This window comes from Gavia stellata, chromosome 10, assembly GCF_030936135.1.
Source record: "Gavia stellata isolate bGavSte3 chromosome 10, bGavSte3.hap2, whole genome shotgun sequence".
NCBI classification, from domain to species: domain Eukaryota; kingdom Metazoa; phylum Chordata; class Aves; order Gaviiformes; family Gaviidae; genus Gavia; species Gavia stellata.
The window spans coordinates 12642259-12667242 of record NC_082603.1 but is presented as its reverse complement, the minus strand read 5'-3'; the positions used below and the strand labels follow the sequence as shown (position 1 = coordinate 12667242).

At 37.3% G+C, this 24984-nt stretch overlaps 1 protein-coding gene across 2 annotated transcripts in view; it reads right to left on the bottom strand.

Annotated features, from left to right (window-relative positions):
• Positions 1-24984, bottom strand: part of VAV3 (vav guanine nucleotide exchange factor 3) — a 172925-nt gene that overhangs the window by 43151 nt on the left and 104790 nt on the right. Inside the window, exons 17-19 of one of the 2 annotated variants that reach the window (XM_059821822.1) lie at positions 24506-24610; positions 21727-21748; positions 13771-13816 (exon numbers count right to left, since the gene is read on the bottom strand). In XM_059821822.1, the coding sequence (XP_059677805.1) occupies positions 13771-13816; positions 21727-21748; positions 24506-24610 (173 nt within the window). Of the gene's footprint in view, positions 1-13770; positions 13817-16968; positions 16992-21726; positions 21749-24505; positions 24611-24984 lie in introns of both variants that reach the window. The other variant, XM_059821821.1, reaches the window with a different exon arrangement.

The window sequence follows — 24984 nt, the reverse complement described above, 5'->3', positions numbered from 1 at the left end:
TCCAACACCATGTCTTATTATTATATATACTCAAAACCAGGTACTTGGCATTTAAAACTTTGATGTCTGCAGTTTGTCCTCTCTCAAAAAAGAGGGCTCTTTATAATGTTCATAGCCACATACATATTGTGATAAATTAGAGCAAAAACTGTTTTTCTTTCGCTGACAGACCTTGGTTTCCTTTTCACAGCATGTCTTCCTCCAAACCAGTGTTAAGGACAAGCTCTCATGTTTTGTACGATTTTAACTTCAAATGCTTATTCAGGCAACTAGTCCTTACTTGCAGTTACATAGGTAGCTATTGTGAGAGTAAGGGATTTTGAAATTGTCTAGATTGAGAAGAATCTCAGCACTTTGAACAAACATTAGAAATGGCTGAGTGCTAGATGTCTGATTACGTGAACAAACAATAAAGAATAATCAGGTTTCAGAAATACAGTTTTCATTTGTTTTGACAAAGTAATGAAATCTCATCATTTCAATGTAGTCTAGTAGGTGAATTGGGGACACAAATTTTAAAAATAATGCTGCCTCCAAATTAAAAAGCTTCATTATTTTCTTTAAAATTGAGCAAACTAGAGTTTTGGCATATGAATTAAAAAGTGTAGTACACAAGGTGCTGCTTTTTATAAAAGCACAAGGTATGAAAATTAACCAGCGTTAATTATCACATCTTTTAATGTGGTACCATAGACAGGCATGGCATTCTAAAATGTGTATTTGTTCAAACAAGTACCTGCCCTGAGGAGCTAACAACTCACATTGGGCAGATACTATAGGTGAGCTATGAAGGTGTGTCCAGACAGTAGTAGATTATGTGCAGCAAAAGGCTCTGAAAAAACAGGGACAAGTCTTGGAAGATAAAAATTCATTATTCTACAGAACTAATTACTTTGAGCTATATTTTTAATACTATGTTCTGCCTGCCCAGGGATGATTCTGCACCAAGCAGTAGGAGCAAAAATGCTTGAGAACATGAGCCCCATTTTGGGAACTGAATTTAATACTGTGAAATGTCATTAATCTTGTATGGGACCTTGGCATTTTTCTGTTGTTGAGCATTCACAGACTGAATAATTTTGAAAAGAACTTGGTCGATTAAGTATAAACACAAATTTTGTCCTTTCTAAAAAATAAATATACTGCAGTAAGAATATGATAGTCAAATCTCACCTGCAGTGTGCCTGAAAGCATGGCATGACAGGAGGCAGCCCTACCTTTCAACAAGTCTATTCAGCACAAATGGAATTAGTCATCCTGCTGACTGCACTGTACACTTCAGTGTACAGTCACGCTACACCAAAATAATAATCACGGACAGCAAAATGGTAACTGTGCACAATATAACCCACGAAAACGCACACCTTTGCCACCTAGAATCTTCCACAGGTCTCAAGCAAAATTTCAAAACATTCATTGCTGAAAATGTGCAGAGATTTTATTTATCAAGCATTGCAAAAATAAAAATTAAATTATCTTTCCATACAAGTTCTTTTGTGCTCAGCATTGACTAATAGCACCTGCTTCAAAAGACCTCACTCTCCATTTTCTGCTACTTACAAGAAATAATTTCTCTGGCAAGAGAAGAACTTTAAATTATTACATAACGTGAAGGGGAAGTGGCTGATGACTGGCAAAGCTGGCAGGTTCCAGTAAATGACAGGATAATCTTAACTGCACGCATCCTCTTCATAATGCTATATAATCCTTCAGCTTTTTAAGATCACTCTTTTGGTCTTAGTCTTCGAGCAATTTTTCTTTTCTATGGCCTCTACCCTGATTATGGCAGATACTTCTTTTACTTCTTAACTGACAGTTCTTAACCGACATGCAAAAAAACTTCAGGCCAATACAGACCTTCTTTGCATGGAAGCATCTGTCAATGAATGTTGCCAAGAATTATGGCATTATATTAAGCAATGAAAAGGCACTGTTGCTTTGGCTGAAACAAACCTGCTTTCAAAAGGCATGTCTACTGATTTCTGGTTTGTATAGGTTACAGTGAACAACTTATTTTCTTTGGGAAAAGAGAACAAAACTTGTTTTCATTACAAAATATTTGTGTTATAAAAGTAAAAAACGATGAGTACATATTTCACTGCTACCGCAATGTAGTTAAAATTGTTTATCCCTAAATAATATACACTTGTGATTTTGGTTTTATGCTGCATAATTTGCACATTTGAAGCATTGGTAAGCTATGAAAATAACTTCTAAGAAATCCAAAAAACATAGTATTTTGTGATACCTCCAGCTTTTCCATGAATTTGTAGTACCCCTAGCCTCATTCAGTTGACATAATTATACACAGACATTCAGACCACGTTTTAAGTATCCACTGAGTATAAAAATGTATATATCTTGCTTATTATATGATCTCACTGTCTTCGTTTAGAAGTTACCCTTTCTTTTCTAGCAGGATTAGCACATCAAAATTACGTACTACTCTGATGCACTAAATTTCTGCAAATGTCCTCCCTTTTTATCAAAAGAGAAATATTTTCAATTTTTAGTAAAATTTTAAAGATTGTTTAAAAAAAAGCTTAATTTTCTATGTCTACATATAAATAAGTCCTTAACTTGAAGATGGATCACATGATGAATATATAATAAGCAGTAAAAGGGTGTTGTTTTAAAGATAAAAATGACAACATACAATAAAGTCATCCAAGATCACTTAATCTTTGTTTCAAAAATCAAGAGGTTATTGGTAAATTATTGTAGGCAATAAAGATGGGAATCAAGTCCAGTCTCCTATCAAGATGTCAGTCCTGCCATAATAATCAGGCTCCACCTTAAAACCTTTTTGTTTATTTCCCTCTCCCCAAGAAAACCCTCATATATTCATCTTCCCAATAGCAAAGGTTCTCTTTCTATTTTGTTTCCAGTCTGAACGTGGATTATATACTCCAGCAAACAGCAGGTAATTTTTTAGGCCATAAACCATACCTGAAACCAATAAAGGATATGGGTTGATGTTCCGTCTAACCCAGGATGATTGTATTCTGTTGCACCCCCACTAACTGTGCAGCCTCAGGACTGAGCTGGTTCAGCAACCCAATCAGAAAGAAAAATCACTTATTCCCCCATCATCACCACCACCTCCCATGACCAGTTTTGCATTGTCTCATTGAAATGACTTAGCCCTGTGACAGGATGATCATTAGATTCAAAATAAAGGGCAGTGAGGGAACACCGGCGTGGGAAAAAGCACCACACCTTGTGGCAGCAGCCTGTAGTTACATCAAAGAATCCCCAGGGATCAAACTGACACCAGCAGAACACCTGGAGTCGGTTCTTTCTCCCAAAAATACTGCCCTGACAAAGAATACCTCTTATGCACTTAAATCCCAGCATCAGCTCTTTGAGCTTAGTTGATCATTCGATGTTTCCCAGATGCCTAAGCCGTGTGCAGAGCAATGTACAATTACAGGATTTAAATCAACACCAATCATAAACAGACAAATAACAAAACCAGCACACGACGCACAAGAGCAGTCAGAGATTTAAGTCTCCATCATTAAGCCTCACACTCTTTTCCTTTTGAGCCCTTCTCCTTATTTATCCTCTTTTCTCTCCATCATCAAGCCAAAAAGGGGGAGGAGGAAAACTACAGGGCAACCTGTAGGGTCTTACAGAAAAATAAAATAAAAAAAAAATATCAATTGTAGAAGATACAGTGGCATTAAGTGAATTCCACAATGATCACCGCTAGTTGCAAGAAAACTACTGCTGCCAGGGGTGAGATGTTCTGGAAGGAAAGCTGTGATCCATACATGCAGCTTCTGTTGTTCTATCACACTTCATGCGATTTGTTGCTGTCAAACCCAATTAAGGAAAAAATCCAAGAACAGTAAACATGCTGCTTTATCATCTGAACTAAAAGACATAGTGCCTCATGCTCTCTCCTCTCCCCACATCTCCTATGCCAAACGAGCTGGTTAAAGAATAACCTCTCTAGGGTTAGTGGAACAGAGGCACATTTTCAAGGTATCAGATAATGAAGTTACTATTTAATTCCCTGTTACACACCAAAGCTTAAGAATTGCAAGCTATGAAAAAGGCAAGACTGAACATTTATTTGCAGGTCAGCAAGAGCAGCAATGAGTGCTGAACTCAAGTGCTTTCTCTGAGTCCCTTATAAAGGTACCTTACCTTTTTTCCTGGATAAACCACATCAAAGGGTTAAAACAACTGAGTTGAATGAATTGATTCTACTGAAAAATATATCAGAAGAATTTTTATACTGTCACTACTTGGAAAGACTAAGTACTAAATAAATTCAAATATGAAAATGCTGAGTTGTTTAATTATGATCTACAACCTATTTCTTAAAACAGCCACAGTACCACAGAAATAGGAGGTTAAGTGTGAAAGCAATGCTTTAAAGCAACTCAATCGTAATCAGTAGATGTCCCAACACAGATATCTGACATTTGTATGAGGCAGATTGGTAAAGCCTACTATAAAAGCAGAATTTGCAAATATATGGATAAATACAAGGTAAAGACTAAAAATACTTTTTAAAGGAAAATCACGGACATTATTTAGAGTTCTTTGAAGTAGACAGTGAACATGAGGATCAAGATTATATATTAATATGGATTAGCAAGATAATTTTAACAGGACTCTTCCAGTTTTCACGATACAAGAGGCAAAGTTCCCCCAGATAAATAAGCAGCAAAAGGACACGGAGTAAAAGGCTAAAACAGTAAATTTTTTTTCAAATAGAAGGTGGTTTCAAAAAGGGTCACCCAAAGGAATCCGTGCTTGGACTTACATTGTTCAAAAAATTCATAAGCAGTATTGAAATGGGAGTAAAAGTGGATTAAGTCTTGTAGAAGGTGCAAAATTATTTCTTTAAAAAGAACACTACTTGCAAAGAATTGAAGGAAGATTTAATGAACTGAAGTACCTGTACGATAGGATTACAAAGCACAGAATAACTTTGGCTGGAAGAACCTTTGGAGGTCTTTTGGTCATAGCTTCACCTGAGATGTAACTTAACAAAGTAACATATGGGTTGAATATTCATACAGAATTATGGACATACAGACACTAGATCTTGGAGTAAATGCTAAGTATTCTTTAAAATTAGTTCTTTACTATCATAATCTAATTCTGCTGTGTAACTATGCTAAGGAATTTCTCGGAGCAGACCACAGAACTAGAAAGACCGACCCCTCTTGAACCTAGAAGTATGCAGACAAGCAAACAGGTTGGTCAGATGTACAGAAAAGCTTCTGTATCAAAAGAATTAAGGAGATAATGGCTCTTCAGGCTAGAAGAGAGATGAGTGGAGGGGATATGACAGAGACAACTCATGAGCAGCACAGAAACAGTGACAAGAGAAAAAGTATTCATTATTTCTTCATTTGTTATTCATTTTCTTGATTCAAAAAATAGAAGGCATCAAAGTAATGAGCAGCAGGTTTAAAACAAACAAAAAGAAGTACTTTATTCACACAATTATGAAAGTAACAGTTAAAGGATGTTGTGAAAGCCAAGAACTTAGATTGGCTCAAAGAGTGGTAATGAAAATACATAGAAGTAAAATTAAGAGCTAAGAAACAAAAACACAAGGTACTGGGGGAAGTACCTCTTACCCCATATTCTTTCCTTAAGCATCCATTTAATTGGCTACTGTTGAGGATGGGATCCTGGGCTAGACTGGCCTGCAGTCTAACTCAGCCTCATTGTTCTCTTCTCTGGGAAGCTCAAAGAGTTGAGCAGATTAAAAACTCTCCTGAAAAGCAGCATCAGTTTCTCAGGCTCTTGCCTCTGGCCCCTTCTACCAAGCTGTAAAACCTTCCTCAGGCAGAAGGCAGAGGCAGTTCTGGGAGCTTCTCTTCTGTGAATTTTCAGCAGTCTTTTTTCTCCCATGGGATGGCTGCTTTCAGTTTTACAATGTTTCCCAAATTCTTTGTGTGAGAATTACTTTGAAGTAGTGATCAAATACTGATTTATTTAAATGAGTGAGCCACAAAAAAAGAAACCATATGCTTTAGAGTACTGTTAAAATTCAGTAACTTTTGACTATTTTTAATCATTCATTGCCTTACTACCTTTGTTTTGCCTTCTGAGAATGACAGTACCCTGAAGATTAAAATCAGGTATGAAAATAGATGGGTAAATACAATACTCCTCTTGACAATGAATAAGAAATTTGTAAGTCCCAATAAACTTTAGCAAAATACTATGCAATTCACTTCTACTTGCCACAGTAACTAAAGGCAACTTTGGTCCATATGATTTCTGCACACGCCTTTTTTTTTTTCCTTTTTTTTTAATAGCGCTGTACTATTTTGTGTGTGTGTAAAACACGAAACAGGATATTTTTTATTTTCTTGATCATACTTGTATGCCCATTTTGCCCACTTTTACCTTAATCTTTTCCTTTTTCTGCCTGCCATCTCCCTTGTAGTTATCTGTAAACAGTGACATTTTGCTTAAAACAGTCCATGTTGAGAGTGTTTTTATGCAGAAAAAGAGAAAGATACTGTAGGACTTTTAACCCACCTCACCTTAAAAATTACGCTAATACATGCTGAGCATGTATTAAACACCATTATTTCTCTAAGAGAAAAATAAAATGTTAGTTGCCCAAGATACAGAGACAGTCCCAGAAATACATCCAATAAAACAAAAGAGCCTAAATTACTCAATTACAAACTAATCTTGCAATCCAACCAGACAAGGATGAAAGAGTTTGACAAAATAAATATATTTCACCCTTTGGCATCTGGGTCTTCTGATGTTTAATTAAAAGAAAAGGCTAAAGGCTATGTTCTTCTCTGAATGTTAACTCGCTGCTGAGATGCCAAAGGGACAAGTACCTTTCAAAATACCTCTCCCCAACAGGAATGTAAAAATAATTTTAATTTAAAATATAACAACCCAAATAAAAATCATTAAACTGCATTTGAAATGCTTCATTGGAAGACAGAACTCTGCTTTGCCTTCCAGAAATGCATTAGTGGAAAATTTCTTGATGCAGAACATTAGACATGTTCTTTCTTGTATCACAACAAAGATGATTTCATTATTTTGGGAAGCAACAATAGCTCAGCACACTACATTAGCGCTGTAGTAAAAAAGGCGAAGATCCTGAATGTGTTTTTAATAAAGGTGAGATAAATTAATCTGATCTCACAAATTAGGCCACACAATTCAGTGTATCTCTGAATTCACTGTTGCTGAGGTCCACCTGGAGGAAGCTATCCCATTAACTGCTCCTAAGAACATGGTGACCACAAAGAAATTCACTGACTCTGGTCTCAAACCCAAACACCGTCCAGCCACATGATGTAAAACAAAACATGTCTATCCATACTAATAGCTGGTCAGGTTACAGCTGCAATCCAAGTTCTTGAAGGACTCCAGAACATTCAGAATGATACAGCACATCAGCAAGCAGTATTGCCTCTATCCTGCTAAGGAGTCTTCCTTTTGCAGCAAGCACACTCCTAGCTGCCCTGTTAAACCAGTTCACACAGATACCTAGAGACATGCATTGTATACTTTATATGCACCCTGAATGAAGAGTTTAGATGCTGTATAGGGAAGTAAAAAGCATCCAAACCCAATAAACTCCCACCAAAAGTTAGGCATATGTGTTTTGTGTGTGTAATCAAAGCTCAGTTTTGGTTCTTAACAGAAGCTTAATACATTACCGTGTAGAGAAGTCTTCAGCTACTTAGCAAATCTAATGCCCCACAAATATTACAAAATTATCTCTAGGGAAAACACGTGAAACTATATATACTTGGTTATGATTGTTAATTATTAGACACACTTCACTTCCAAGAGAAATAGACATTTGAGTTCCTTCAAGTCTCTATAATAGTAACTTCTTTTATTTTTTTAAGCTATATATATATAAGGTGCATTTTTTAAGCCATGGGCTGCATTTTTATCTATAATAGGAAATTGCAAAAACTAAATCAAAAGGACATAAACAAGCAGGTGATTCTGGTTAGTCTGCATACAGGAAGTCTCCAAGTCTCCTGGTCAGTTACAGGATGCAATGGATGTTTTACTACTATGAAACTATCCCATACCAGTAAACAGTAGGAAAGACCTCAAACTTGTCAAACAACAAACTCTTCACTAAAGGAAGTTTTGGGAAACATTTCTCTTCCCTCCAGTATTCCTTCAGGCATTCCCCAATTTTATTTACAGTCAGCTGCTCCTTCATGTACATGTTCGTTTTGACCAGCCGTTAAAACCCATGGTTATTTTCAATGTAAACAGTATCTAAAGCTGAAAAGAATGTCTTACATATATCCTAGTTATTTCAATCCACACTGTCATGTCAGCTGCCCCAGAAGCTTTTCCACAGATATTTAACAGAGAAAGAAATAAGCCTGTGGGACTCTGAGCAAGGTCCTGAGAGAAGATGCAGAAACAAATGGCCTGTAATGGTTTGCTCTACTCAGTCTGAAAAGAAAGACAAGAACTATTAAAAGGGGATTGCTATTCACTCCTACATTTTACTAACAGGAAAAATAATTAAGTAGCACTACCAAATGTCTCAGAAAAACACCTATCAATGTATTGCTTGATTCTACACACAGAAACTCCTTTACTAAAGGAAAAAATGATACCTTGATCTAATCCATCTTGATGAAGAGAGTCATAATGAGATACTATTAGTGACATCAGTCAGCTCCTCACTTCTCGTGAGAAAACTAAATACTGGGGGATTGTTTAATACTGGCTTTTTATTTTTGGTAGACCTTTTTCTGTGGCTTAAAACCAAGATAAATTCTTGTTCTCAACAATGATATTGACGGCCAGTTAGTAATAGGCCACCAGAGATCCAGCCAGAATCACAGATAGCTGCCCCCATTGCTGAAATGGAGAAATAAATTCCTGAATACCAGTTTTTCAGCACTGGGCTTCATACTGCAGAAGGTTATCTTTTCTTATCCATGAAACTGGGTATTCTCTATACTGGGCTGAACAAGACAGACAACAGTCAATCAGGACTGCCAAGGGCTTGCCTGGATAGTTCATTAGACAAGAAAATGAAAGATATGCTTCGAATTCTCGGTTAAAGAGAGTAGTTTTATCTGTAACAACTACATGCTTGGCAAAGAACTATCTGCAGGTTAGGATATCCCAGCATTTGAATTTGGGCCGGATTTTGCTTTTGGCTGGGCATATGGCTGGCATGGCACTGAAACAGAAATCAGAGTGAGACCTGCATATCACAGAGCACACTATGTCAGAATTTGGTGAAATATCTCACAGTCTAATATACCTCATTCTTAAATAAAAAGGAATTTCAACTGCCAATATTACACTATGCCCTCATTTTTACTATGAAGACGAGACACAGTCATTACCATAATACACAAAGATGTGAATATTGTTTCACTGCTTAGTAATCAAACACATATAACTATGACACAAGCTAGTTAAAGGATTCCACAATCCAATTTCAATAAAATCTGAAGCACACAGTAGCTTTTTTCTCCACTATGTCTAATTAAATAAACATATCTCCAATGCTGTACTTCTCCCTGCACAGATTTTTTTTTTTTTTTTAACGTATATAACTTCAGGCCATAAACCCAGTTATTCTCTTCAGATCCTTTTCTTTATAATCTGTGTAAAATCAGTATTACAGCATTGCTTCACACAGCAAGTACGGCCCAGACACCAACCAGAAATACAAATACCTATTTTTAAAATTACTGTTTTAACTTTGAACTCCCAGGCTGAAAAATATCTTTGCCCAAGCTTTTGCATTACATATATTACTTGTTAATATTGCATCCCCCCCAAAAAAACCCAGTCAATATTTTACTTTCTTTGAAGAGAGAAGACTTGTTAGTTCTGTCGCTCAGTTCAGAATGAAGGTTTTCTAAGCTTTAATCCATGCTTATAAAGAAATCAGCTATTTAAGAAGTCAGAACATGCTCAGTGACATTCTTTAAGAGATCAGATTTTGCATTTATTCTGCAATGAATCTTGAATATAAGGCTTCTAGTGTTCTATTTTTACCAAGTTTATCCTTCTGATATGAAATATACTTTCACACTTTTAGAGATTAAAGTTCCAATGTTTATATTAGCAGAAGTGTTTAGGGTAAAATTAGTTTTAAAAACACCAAGCTGTGAATCTATCACATTTAGACTCTTTATACCATTAAAAAAATAAAAAGATACCAAACATACAATGTATTATTCCAACAGCTGAGAAAGAGAAGGAAAACTAATTTTTACTCTTATTAAAATACATACAAAATTTTTCCTATCAAAAACATTGGACAGATTGCATCATCCTTCTCAAGGAAACATACAAAGCCTTAATTTGTGCTTACAAATACACATATGAATGGTCCATTTGTCATTTAAGTCAATAGTGCAAATCACATGCTTAAAATTAAATACATGCATAAAAGTTTTCATGACATTCCTTACACAAGTTAAAAAATGTTACCTAATTATCACTCCATATGCCCATGCTAGCCAAAACCTGACACCAATCTAATCACTTCTCAAATACATTTAAGCAGAATCATGTTGTTCTATACTAAAATGCAAACTATTGACGAAATTTTTCCTGGCTATTATAGGTGCAGATGCATTTACAGGTTCATTCTCTCAATGGCTTTTATTATCTACTGATGAATCCAAAAAAAGGTTATCTAAAATCTGTCTCCCCCAAAACTTAGTAGATGGACCAATTCAGGAGGCTGTCTGCAACTGGACCACAGGCTGAAGTCATAGTGCACAGCATAAAGAAAAGACAAAGTCATATTTTCTTTTGCTTTCCGATTTCTTCTTCACTTGTACAGTTTCTGCACACATTTCTTTTCGTACAGTTTCTGCACACATTTCTTTCCTCATGACTGTTTCATTCCCCAGGAATTTCTCTGCCTCATCATCCATTAATCACTTTTCCTTCTGCCCTTGCTCCTTATTCAGCACAAAGCAAATCTCAAGGAGGAAAACTGTCACTGTCAAAACTTTTAACCAAACTTCAAAGAAAAAAAAATGAAACAGCCATGAACTTATTCCTTTTAGGGTACTGCAGCTTAGACAGGTTCCTCCATCAATGAGCTTTATCAGCAGAAAACAAGAGATATTTTAAACCAGTATCCTCACATTTGTTTTGTTTAGACCATCCTTCTGCTCGCAATACTTCTCATCAAATTTAAATGATTTGTCATTCAGGGCTAAGCTGTGTCAGTAGAAGTTGAATTTGGCTCTAACAAGCATAAAAAGAGAAGCACAACGTATCAACTTGACTATGCTATGCCTCCCACGTTCATTATTCTTTACTAAAATAGCCAAAGACAGACAACAGAAAGAGACAAAACAGAACGTGATGTTGAAAAGTTTGTGCTAAAATACTTGCAGCCCAAAATAATTGTATTTACTGCTGATATCAAACTCCATCAATATTTAGACACTGCAGGTGGCCGTTATTGATTCACAGAAAATACCTGCTTTCTTAAACTAGTACCTATGGTTCAGCACCATAACATGCAACACAGGTAGCAGCAGCGTATTAAACCTCCTAAAGACAAACCAGTCTGGGCAGAAAACTTTTTTAAAAAAAAAAAAAAAAAAAAAAAAAAAAAGACAGCACATCAAGATTTAAATGTTATCTCTGACTTTGACTACCTCTCTCAGCAAAAAGAGCACCATGGTGCTCGGATTTATGGAGATTTATATGCCAGTGTGCTTGAAAAGCTCTTTGCATCAATGCAGTAATGTATGCTTGAAGTAACTGATCTCTTACAAGCGCTGCTCTCTGGATAGCATCTTTTGTCTCTCAAGGCAATGTGCAATCTGATGAGCAATATTACTCAGAATATGCAAAAGAGATGCCAAGAGTTTACCAAAAACATTTATGCCTTTAAAAGTTATCTCCACCAAGTTACAGCAGGACTCAGAATGCATATGCTGACAAAATGCAAATGAAAAAGCTCACTTCATTTGAAAACTGACAAAGTCTACGTACAGAGCACTTTAGTATGTAGTATCTTTTTTATTATTGCTTATTTATTTATTTTAAAAAATTGGTAATGTCAGAAGCAATTCTGTAAGAGAGTCTTCTGCAACAGTATGTCTAATAAAGGAACTTAAACATAATGCAGATGTTCTGAATTTCTACTGGCTTTCAAAAATATAATGCAGACCAAGAACTTTACTCAATAAGACTACCACAACAACTCTAAGAACTGTTCTGTGCAGGTTAATGGATGGGGTGGGGCAGAAGAACCGTATTTAGGCATTGGTTTCATACAGCTTTTAAACATCTATTTAATTCAGTGACTCTGGTGATTTGAATGGTACTTAGTCTTCAATAAAGACTAATTTTAAAATATCCTTGTATATAAAGATCACGTAAATACTTCTATCGGACTTCAACAGCAAGTAAAATCACTAGTATACTCAAAAGGTTCACAAAGGTAAGTTACTTAACCTTTTAGGAGCCTACATGAGAATGCTGTGTTTAAAGATCTGGACCTATAAGGACTACTCTGCAGGCACACATTAACACTTCACTGCAACATACACCACTGAATGGTAAGAACTGAAGCACTCCCACTTGGAAGAAGTAGTCTTATCCTCTTCTGCACTATTTAATTTATATTCTTCATGTTTCCCCCTCTGACTGTAGTAATTTTCAGAGTTACAGGGTGCCTATTTTTTTCTTTTTTCTTTAATGACTTCAGTCAACAACACACAGAACAATTTAGGAGTATCATGAAGCCTTTTTTTTTTTCCTAGAGGGAACGAAGTGACAATACGTGTTCCAAAACACGTCAAAGTTACATGAGTAAGAAAGGTGTGGTCTGCTTCAGCTAGTTACAACATTTAGACTTTCAGAGCCAAGGCAGCTGCAATGCTAGTGGCACAACCAGCATTCCTAGTTTTGGAAAGTGCTTAGCTCTGCCAGGCTATTATGTGGTGTATAGAGTTGCCATCCTGTTTAATATTTGACTCTAATTATTCTCAGGTGTCCACATCTAGAAATATTTAATAATCCACAGCTTAGTTTTAGTCTAAATAATATCTGCATAACAAATCTCCAGTAATTAAACTATACAAGAAACATAAAGGACAGAAATGTAATTACTGTAAAAAGTAACACTAAAAATATCACACAGTTACACTGAAAACCATTGAGTATTTTATAGAGACACATAACGGGTATCCAGAGGATATGTTCACCCACTTGAGTACACAGTCTATAAGCAAGCATTTAATTTTCTTAAGGGCTGCTGCTGCCATGATTCCACAGAAGTATCTACTATAAACTAACAGGAAGAATAAAATCACTTTGAAATTCTACATAAAACTGCAATTGGTTTATGCCTTTTAGAAGAGCAACTCATATTCAATACAGCTAAGCACTGAGCACCACTACAGTTAAGAGAGTTGAGAATACCCACAACTTTGCAGATCAGAACCTAAGCTTTATAAGTAACTGTCTGCTTTTCAGCACTTAGTTATTTCTTTTAAAACTGTGGAGTACAGTAGGGTGGGTCATGTTAACCAAAAGCCCAGAGGCATTTTGTTGTTCACATAGAACTGAAGCACTGCTTAAAAAAAAGGAAAAAAAAAAATCGGCTGACCTTATCTTTGAAATCACCAACCGAGCAATCGCTTTAGACCTTCACGACTTTCAAGTTCTCAACATTGTGTGCATCAACGATAGCATTCATAATGCAACTTGATAAAGCGAGTTACAGCTTTCTCGCTCCTTTTATTTAATGTTTAACTATTAAAAAGTCATGACACAAACCTGGGTCCACGTGTCTAGAGTTTCTTCTAATTCCATTTGTTCGTTTCTGCATAGCAAAAATACAAATCAAGGATATGAATAAACATGTTTTCATGTAGGCACATTGCACTCCTTTCATTCCCACAACCTGCTAGGCAAAGCTGGTTTTCTTAAGTTATTTCCCCCAACCACCACCACCATAATTATCTTTATCTTGTAGAAAGATCATACTTCGAAAAATTTTCTTAGTAATGTACAGTTTTTTCATATATCCCATTTTTTCTGACACTAGGCTCAAAATATTCTTAATGCGTAGAAGGTTTGTTCATACATCAACATCTTTTGATACCAAAACCAAATTTATTTTTTAAATCATTTATGAATAGTTTGGCATTATCTGCCCCAGAAAATGTCCACAAACACAAAAGTATTGAAGCTGCTTGCGTTGCTTTAATAAGGTAGAAACTTTCACTATTCCTACTTTGTACTTCAGGTAGCTAGAATTTCTTACGGAATTCTTCATTTTCTTATTTTCTGGGCAAGTACTTCAATATATTTAGTAACTCGCCTCCCTATTTCTTTTAAATTTGGATGAACCAAAGCTGTGTGAAATCAGAAACTCTCTGACAAGACTGAGACTTTACAAAAAAAAATTTTAATGTATTTTATACTCCGAGACACTTAATATGGATCCCTGAAAATTTCAGTGTGAAACAATGCGTATCTGTGAACTACTGATCTGCTTTTGCAAACTTGTTTTAACTGGTAGCTTGCATGAAGGTTCATGCATGTATTTTTTAATCAAACCAAGCAGAGAAAAGCATGTTGCATAACAAAGGGAACAATTAGGTTGCCCCGATTTACTTGCAGTTGATACAAGCTGATGCAGGACACACACTGAGGCAAGCCAGAAAGCAGTAACCTGAGGCACAACCAAATTACCAAGCCCTGTAGCAAGCTGGCAAAATAACAAGCTTGATTTAAAAACAAGCTTTCAAACTCTTGTGTCTTTGGACATACTCTCTCTGTACCCCACAACTCTAATTAAAGAGAGGATGCAAGTTTTGTTTCAGCTGCAGTGGAAAGAAGAAAAATTTAAAGCTGCTGCTACAATGAAGGTAATACTACTGAATAAGAACAAAAGGCTCAATTTTATGCTAGTTTTTGGATTTTTTTTTTAAATGGAGGTTGTATTGCTGATAAAGATTCACGCAGAGTGGTGAGTAACCACAGATTTGCACAAGAGAGGGAGAGGGGCAGGAGGGAGGAAAAGCAGGCACAAAGGAACGTACAGAAATGTTTAACTGAAATGAAAAAAAAGACAATAATTCTGTGACAATGTAAGTCATATACACCAAAGAACCAGATGGAAAACAATTTTCAGGAGATAATTCTTGAGCTGTATGAAAACATGCTCGATACCCTTAAATATGTTGCAGTACCAGTAGATTTTATTACATTACTGGTATGAAATTTAAACCCATGTTTTCCGAAATGACAGATCCTCATCTATGCTCAAGTTTCCTTCTGCACAGAGAGAAGTAAAAGCAGGCACTTAAACAAGAGTCTTGGTAAAAATGAAAGCAATCCTGACATTTTGGATCAACTCAATAGTCAATAGCAAATCAATTGCTCCAGAAAGGAAGCCATTTTTTCCTCACAAAAAGATTTACCAATCAAGCTAGGGGGTGAGAAGCCGAAGAGTGGGAGAGGTTAGATTTAACCACTATACATATTTTCTTCATCCAGCCACAGTACGTTCACCACAGTTAGCTTTACTGAGTCTGGCAACCTCGCCCCCAAGGCCCAGTAGGCGATCTGTTTATGGCTCCCCGCCACTGCCTGTCAGCCGCAGTACTGGGAGAGTGTTAGGCAAACGGACTACGCTGTAGCTTCCATATTTTAGAGCGCCCTTACTTCACGGGTGTTTCTAGGCAGAGACATGAAAAGCCAGGCAGCACGTGGCAGGAGGCACAGCTGAGGGAGCGGCGAGGAGAGCGGGCGGGCAGCAGCATCGCGGGCACAAGCACGGTCTGTGGTAACGCAGCCTGCGCAGGCCCCTCCTCACCCAGAGCTCCTGCCGGGCCACCTCGCCCTTCCCAGGCCAGGCCCCCAGGAACCCAGTGCCCGCTGCTGCCGCCTGCGGCCCACAGCCAAAGAGCTCCCCAGAGCGTGCCGGGCTCCCCTCACCCAGCCCCTGCCGACCTCCTGGGGGGGCACAGGACACTGAAACAGCTCAAACATCAGAGAGCACAGACGTGGTCAGCCCTGCGCTCCACTCCCCCCTGCACCAGTCACATCAGCAATAACATCCTTCCGATGCCACTACCCATTGTAGGGATAGCGCCAAACACGTACACGCTCCCGGAGAGAAATAACATACATGCTCATACGTTGTTCATAACCAGCATGTCCTTTAAGCAGTTAAAGTACCACAAAATTCTGATCTAAAAAAGATGCTAGAAACTAGTATACTCTATGTTTAAAGCGCTGCCTCTCTCTTGTCAGAACGGGCAGACAAAACCCAACGGCCAGGCCCCTCTGTATTCCGTGGAAAGGCACCAGCAGCTGCCGAGAAAATAACTCAGGGTAGCTCACAGCCTTCTTGGGCTGACGGCAAGCTGCACTGTGCGCACCACAGCAGTTACTCTTTACAGGGCCCATTTTATCATTCTCCCTAGCTTATATAAACTCCATATACACTGGACAGTTCTGCAACTAAAGTCTTTTTACATGAAGAGGCAAACACTGCCCTGCTGATCCTTCATCACCCAGCAGTCTGGCATGGCAGGTATTGGTACACTAGCAAGTTACTCCAGAAGGACTCGCTAGCATTAAAAAAACAAAACAAAAAAACCCCCTTACTTTTAACTCTACTGCCAGATTTGGTCTAGGAACAGTAAGGATCTAGACATCAGTTGTGAAGCAATGTATGTTTTTTACCTGTAACTTAAAAAACACATCTCCACCCATTCCAGTGCTCTTGGCATTAAGCCGTATCAACTAAAAATTGACTCACACTTTGAACACAATAAATTTATATTTAATTATGAATACCTTGTTTCTTAGACAAATTCTATTTTCCACCACTCTAAAGAAGTCTGTTGTTAAACACAAAGAAAAACACACCTGCTCCAACATCACACACACAAAGTAAATAAGGAGCTCTTACAGTCACCAACAAAACAAACATCACTGCAAAGGAAAATGAATCCTTACCTCATGTTTCAAGTTCCCGTGTTCTGAAACATAAGTAAAAATTGGCATTATTGGCGATTGTAAATTGTACACGTTTTATACAGCAATCTCAGTCTGTGCTGCGTTGCATTACGACAAACCCTGCTGCCTTCGTTCGCTACCTGATACCTGCAGCCACCCCGGCAGCCCGCGGCTGCGCCAGGTCCTGCTGAGCAAACCCTGCTGCGCTCTCCTCCCGTGCTCATTGGTCCCGCCGCGCAGCGCCGAGCCCGCTTGGAAAGGCTCTGTGCCGAGAGTTATACTGCACTTCCCAGCAGTGGCACAGCAGTCTGGTCCACTAAACTTTAAACTTTTAGAACATTTTAAAAATAATTCATAAATATTCACTCGTTGGAACACAAAAGCTACAGGTCTTCATTGCAAGTCGATTTTACACCTTATCTTGTCTCTGTCTTTTCACAGCATGCCAACATATATCAAGATAAGATGTATACCTTTAGCTTCAAAATTTTCTGTATTTCATGTCTAAGTTCAATTCAGCATTGTATTAGTATACCACAGACCCCAAAGACACTGCTGTTTTATTTGCCTCTTCTGCTATGAATTTTCTTGTACCACTTAAAAACGAGGAAAAAAAAAAAAAATGAAGTCCTGTGGGTGATCAGAAGGACTGCATCAAGACAATAACACTTTTGCATGCATATACCACCACACATCACAAAAGACACAAAAAGGGGGGGTTTTTTTTACATTTTTCTTTGAATGTCTAATCTGGTAACAGGTATTTGGGTGTATTCTAGATTTTGGTTCGGTGCCTTATCAAAGCACATAGAGATGAATTTATCTGTGCGCACTCTCTAGAACTGCACACACTGTCAAGGCAAAGCACAAACTGCACGTGCCCGGTCTGTACTTCCTCACATTTGAAAACTTTTACTGTAGTGTCTTGTAAACAGTAAGCCATATTCACCGTAAATCAACTAAAAAGTTTTCACTGCAAGCAGATGTTGTTCCGCTAAAAAAAATTACATTAAATAGTAAAGTGTGGGAAAAAAAGTCTTTGGCCTTCCAGCATTTTATGCAAAGATGATAAGGCATGCTGAGACCAAGCATGCCAGCTGAGGACTCTGGGATGGGCCGGGGAGGCACAGCCTGTTTACCACTGGCAGAGCTCTCTTCTCACGTACGCTTTCAGTCACCGCTTCCTCTCTCATATAGCACGCCAGAGGCGCATCATCTTGACGTCCACAGAAAACACTTTTATGATTATAACCTTTCCAAAAGTATTAATTTGCATTTGTATAGTGAGCAAAGAGAAGAAAAATAAGCCCGCCCCAAAAGGAGGAGATGCAGTTAGACTACTGAGGTTTTCTATGGAGCCTGAGGGAATTAGTTGCCCAAGTGCTGTTGAAATTCAATATAATTTTGGAATTTCCTTTTGCAATTTGATATGCCTTTCACAATTTTTGCCAAAATCTGAATAAAATCACCTTTTTTGAATGTTCCATCTCAATATTATAAATTACTTCAAATGAAGGGAAGTCATTTAGGTAAGTACTTGCAGGGAGGGCCAAAACTTCAAATCCAGACTTAGGGCTTTTTGGTTTTTTGTTGGTTTTTTTTTTTTTTCAAATGGCCTATATTTAGTTCTGCACATCTCTTATCAAAAAAATCAAACAGAAATGTCATTCTATCCCCAAATGGGAATGAATAAATCTGATTTTTAGTGGTTGCTGTTGAATATTAATTTTACCTCTAGGAAATATCCCAAACGCAACTACAGGAATGAGTTCCATTTGGTGATTGCAGCATCCCAACACTTTTCATAATAAATAATTAAGAAACTCATTGATTAACTTTAAATAATTGGATTCAAGAAATCCCTACACAGGACGGTAATAAATACTCCTGATAACTCTCATAAAATAAATGTCATTACATTGCCAACACTGACGGACTGAAATGCCATTTGTGACTTCACTATTAACACTTCAGGAATAGAAAAATATCCAGTATCTGGATATTAAAAAAATAAGACTTATGCTTGTCTTGTTATTTCATTACGGTTTAAATATTCCTATATATCAGAATATTCTGTATTGAATTATATTAATTGCTTCCTCATGAGAGATCTTTTTTTCCAAATGTCACACAAGTACAAGAGCAAAAAACCCTAATTTCTTTCTATTTTTAGAAAAAAATAAATGTCTGAGGATATCCACCAGCAGATGTTTTACACATGGTGATTTTAATTCAAGCTCCTGCTCGTCACCAATGTGCCAATGAAATTATCAAGTTCTCAGTTACTGCCATAGTTCAGCACAATTTTTAGGGTTTTTGTTTATTCACTGAGGCCATGATACCATTGGGTCACATTTTGATAATTATATTTTACTACAAAAGCAACAGGAGCAGCAGCTGGCCTCTGTAAGTGAGGGAGCACAGATCGGAAAATGGGAATAAGCTGCTCCTCAGGGATGCACAAGAGCAGCTGGATTTACATGCTAACTGAATGGAGAGTAAATAAGGATGTGTAGTAAAGTACTCACCTTCCTATTTTAAAAGAAAATTCAAAATATTTAAAATGCAGCAACTATAAAGTAAGCCACTTTGAAGGATCTATGGGACTACCTGCTCCTTTCCAGTCATTGCATAATCAGAAGAAAAGCAAATTGTGACCTAGAAGTACCATAGCATAGGACTCTGCACAAAATATCAAGCCCCCTAAGTGACACTTGTTCAGGTTGAGCAAGGATGGTTAGTTAAACAATCCAGCTCAACCTTTGTTGCAGTTAAATAAGAAGTGGAATTACTCCAATGAACATTCTGGGATTTGAGCATTTACTTGTCAATGCTGTTGACATGGTAGGTTTGGAGGAGAGCCAGCAATTTTGCAACTATCGATCAGGCCACCAAAAAGGTAAACAGTGAAAGCTGCTGGGGTTTTTTTAGATGTTAAAAACATATGCTTTTTATGAATAATCGCTAATGTGCTGTAGCAAGCAATTATTACATAAACAGCATGGACTATATTATCAGGCATACACATAACCATATAAAAGCAACACTAAACTTAACCCATTCATATGGTAACATTTTCTTTCAAGTTCATCACATAGATGAAGAAACTTCTTTTCCACCTAAGGAAATGTAGTACTTTTTCAAATGGAATTATCTGAAGGAGAAAGGAATCATGCATAAGTTAACTAAAAGTTACTATAAAAATGCCCAGTTAATGTTTTTCCAATCCGTCTATGCCCTGATAAGAGATGCTTCTAACATTCCCTGGGAACAGTGATATAAAGAAGATAATTTTGTGGGTTTGGCATCATATTTAAAATATTCACCTTTTCAGATTCCAGAACCATTATTGGAGGTTCATCTAATTGAAATATTCAATAATCTGTTGAACTAGCAAACATTCGCCTGAGAAGACTTAATTCAATATAATTGGACAGACTTGGAAAAATTCCAGTCTGGCAATAGAAACGGATTGCTAATTCTGCTGTTTCCGACTAGGAAACAGACTGGAGTTCTGCAGTATGTTCTGGGCAGAGTGATACTGTTTTATCAATTCTGAGGACCTCTGCAGAAATTGCAAGGGCCACAGAACAACCTGTGCAATGAAAATGGGAATAATGAGGGAGACAGCTTCCCAGTTCATTGACTGAAGGTGTGTCTTACTCATGCTCAGTTACCAAAGGTCACACTCTTAACCATTCCCAAATATAAACCCTTCCAATTAGTGGGAGAGCATCACCAGATACGTAAAATTGTCCTGTGCCTTGAAACAAGGCATAGGAGTGCAGTTGAGAAGCCAGAAGAGGTAGAAAGGGAAGAACAGATCTCCACATCATCCACCTGAGAAAAAAACAACACGTATGTCCTTATAAATGGCCCTGCCAGAGAAATATGTGCATCCATTTTGTAATCCTTGTGTTTCAGGATTTCGTAAGGCCTTGTGTTTAAGGCTGCACAGTCAGACTTGAAGGAGTTCATCAGAACATTAGCAAAAAAGAGGGGTCATGGAGGATTCAAGTCACAGAAAAATTAAGTGATAGGGCATAAAAGTAAAATACATGAAAATGCAGAGGACTACTTGAGCATGTACCGGGCAGCATTTCAGGGGAAAAAAGTTAAGTCAGTAATGACAGAAATGAGCACAGAAGACTTCAGCCAGCACTGCCGACTTATAGCAACAAGGCCAGGAACAATAACAAAAAACCACAAGGGCTAAATGCAGACATTTTGTTCTATTTATTAATTCAGCTGATTAACTCTGCATCTTTTATCACTGCACCTTCTACAGTCTGTTGAACTGGCCTTCTTTGAAGCAAAACATCTGAAGAGCTGGCATATGTTTTTGTATAAGGCACAGCATGACAACACAGCAATTTATCTTCAGCTTTTGTCAATGTTTCTCTCGTAAGTGTATCATCTAAATCTGACACTTATTAAATTTGTCATTCTAAAAGTTTCGTCTGTCTTTGGATGTCTTGAATTTTCACAAACTGTGACTTGGAATGAAATACATAAAGATTTAATCCACTCAGGGAAGTTCTACGCATCACTTCAGAAAGGCTAGCAAAAACATCTCCTCAGTGGTCTAAAGAAAACAAAACCTTAAACTGTACAAAACCAGAAAATGCTGAGGAAAATTCAAATGCCTTTAAGAAACCTAATAGTATATTCTCATGGCATTGTTTCGAATTTCGATCACCTGTTTTCAAATAGGCCTCTAGAAATAGAAGAGGTCTACAGAATGGGAATTAAAATTACTTGAGGCATAGAAAAAGTTCCACTTATGAAGATAGAATAAAAGAAATTTAAGACTATTCAGCTCAGAGAGTATACTAATAAGTGGTCATGAGAAGTTCTAAAATAATTTATCATACAGAAGCAGTCAGTCAAGACTTCCATTGACTCCTCTCACAAAAACCTACAAGGTCACATGTTACATTAAAAAGGTAAAAAGGTCAAACATAACCAGGATAAGATACGCAGCCTACAAAAAAACCCAACAAAAACCAAAAGGCAAACAAAAACTTTACAGAACTCACTGTTCCAAAACTTCTGAAACGCAATTAGATATTTCTATCAACAAAAATAGGGAAGCTATGCAAAAGCATTAGCAAGATGTAAAAACTCTTAGAATACCAAAAAGATTAAAAAAAAAATTTAACAGGATTAAGAAAGCAGCATGAGTCCTGGGCATTGTCTACCACACACAGGATTTGCACTTTCCTGTGAAGCGTCTGGAATCAACCATTGGCAGAGTAACAGAATACCAGATTAAACAGACCACACATATATCATGGGAGATATATATATTCCACGGCTGCGGTCGTAGCTAATACCACATGACTAGGGAATAATAATGTCCAGTTTCCTAAAAGGATGATTGTGTTTCCTATCTATTTTACCCTGTGAAAAAGGCTGTAATAGTCCCCGAGAAACAAAAGAAATACATAGCAATACAATGAATGTTCCAGGCATTTTGCTACTATTGAACATTCCAGCTATGCTCCACAATTTCTTATCTAATAGCACTCTCAGGCCACCTTTGCTAATTTCCCACAGGAGCAGCAAATGACACCACTAGAAAAATTAAATTTATCCTACATTAATTTCTCTAAAGATTTCAAAAGGAAAAGCTTCAAAATTAAAACTATATTAGAACTTTGTGCATGTAGAGCACACTTCTTCCACAAAATACAGTGAAAATGTTGAATTTTACATTATATCTTTGTGTCTGCATTCCTTTAATAACATTTCATAACTTAGCTCTGGAAAAGTGAAAACATAGTTCCGGATAAATCATTCACAGTCAAATTGCACAAACCAGTATTTAAGAGAGTGAATTGTCCCCTCTCTTTCTGGACCATATAGGGAAGCAGGAACTGGTAAAGCACCTCCTTAAACCTTTCCTTACTCTGTGCACATTATGAATGGGCAGCACTGCTCAATCAACACTTCTTTCTTTAAAAGGCAAATAAAGAGTAAAAATGGAAAACAGTAGAGAAAAAACCTCAAGATTTCCCTTCCTCATCAAAGTCTCTCATCAGGTAGAGAGAGGACACATTTTCAGCAAAGTGGGCAAAACCATTCAGAGAAGTCAGTACCTGCCATCCTGATAATTTGATGAAAGAATGAAGCAGGCAAATAGCACAGTGAGCCAAAAGCCAACAAGTCAGCAAATAACACAAACAGGGATGAAGACAGAAACAAGCTTACACACTTTTGAAAGGAACAAAAAGCTAGAACCAAAATCTTGAAGCAGCAGCTTTGTGAAGAACAGTGGATGAAGTCATGATGTAATTCAAGCAGCAGGAGAGAGATTATCTCTGCAAGAGCATTTTGCAAAGACTGTAGACAGTAATGTCAAAAAGAAAATAACCCAGTGGGGGTTGCAGTAGCTTATATGAGACATGAGAAACTTTACAAACTATTATGAAATAATTCTGGAAAGGAATGTACAGCTTTAGAGAAGTGAGAAGAACAATTAATTAGAAACTTCCCCAACATATACAACTGCACTTTCCAGAAATCATCACGGTTCCAATGGCTTTTCTCGTTCAAACACATTCAAACAGGAATTCAAACGTATTAGTGGGTAGAGAAATTTGGGGGTGGAGGAGAAGGTGTTTGTCAGTTGTGCCCCCCATCAGCACCAAATCATCTCTAGAAAGAAGAAAGAATAGTTATGAACCTGGACAGAGGGAAGAGTCAAAAATGGCATATGGTTATGTGACTACCTGGCTGGAATGTAACAAACTCACTGTCACCAACTGAATAGGTACAGGGAAGGGAGTCAAATGATGAGGGCTAACATTTGGCATTAGTAGTGGGAGATCTAGAAGATGTCAGAGAATTACAGATACAATACCGAGCAGAAAGGCAAGAGGTCAAGGACTCATCTGAGGGAGACCAAATGGTAGCTAAAGTCAAAAGAGCCCCTAAGGTCCCGAAGGGCAGACAAAGAACAGGGGAACTGCAAAGTGACAATGGCCAGGGAAGAAACTCAGAGTACAGCAGTCGATTAAAAGAGGAGGAAAAAAAATGGTCCTCAGATGTGGGAAGTAGAGAGCTATCAATCACCTTTTTGTGAATATTATGAGTGGACAGAAACCATGGAAACCAAAGAGATGAAAGAGGAAGCTGAGGCAACACAAACAAACAGCTTTAGGAGCTGAGAGGAAAATACGAAAATTGACATAGACATAAAGGAAGAACCACAAGGATGATAGATGATATGCCATACAGTAGGTGTTACATACGAGCAGTCTACGATTAAAACGAGAGCGATTCCTTGGTGTATACGACATTGACAAGAAATTGGGTTTGACCTATAACAGTTGTCTCCTGCTTTTGAACATTTCAATATAGTAGCAATAAAAATCCCTATGAATTCTAAATGTAATTCTAATTGTGCTTATAAATGGTAGTTTCACAAGTATGTATGTTACAATAAACACAAATTAGAGGTAAATTAAACCTTAATTATATCTAGCAAGTTTTATGTCCTAATTAAAAATGGTATTCTAACAATAAAAATGACTTACCACCTGAATTAGCTCTGCCACAATTGTCTAATCTTCCTAAACATTCTTTGTGTGCTCCAGCTCCACACTTAGAACATAAATAGCCTTGATAAAATGTTCCCCTGTAAAACAAAATTAGGTAGTGATACATTAGAGGTGATAAATTCCACACATAAAGGAAATAAGAGACATGGCAGAAGGTATTAGAAGTCATTTGCTGTTCTGCATAACGGCAGTCCTTAAAGGCTCGAGAAAAAAGTGACAACTGACAAGCAGCTCATCTGTTTTTCGTCACTACTAGCCATTTAAAAATCACAACCAGACAGTTCTTCTGGACTACTAGTAGAGTAACAATCTCCATTTCAATTTAGCCCAAAGCAACTTTGGCACAGTATGCTTGAAGTTGTACCATTATGTATCTGTCCTACTATAGATCTACACCTCGTTTCATCTCAATGGCAATTTGCCTAGACACCATGAAGAGTAAGATCCATTT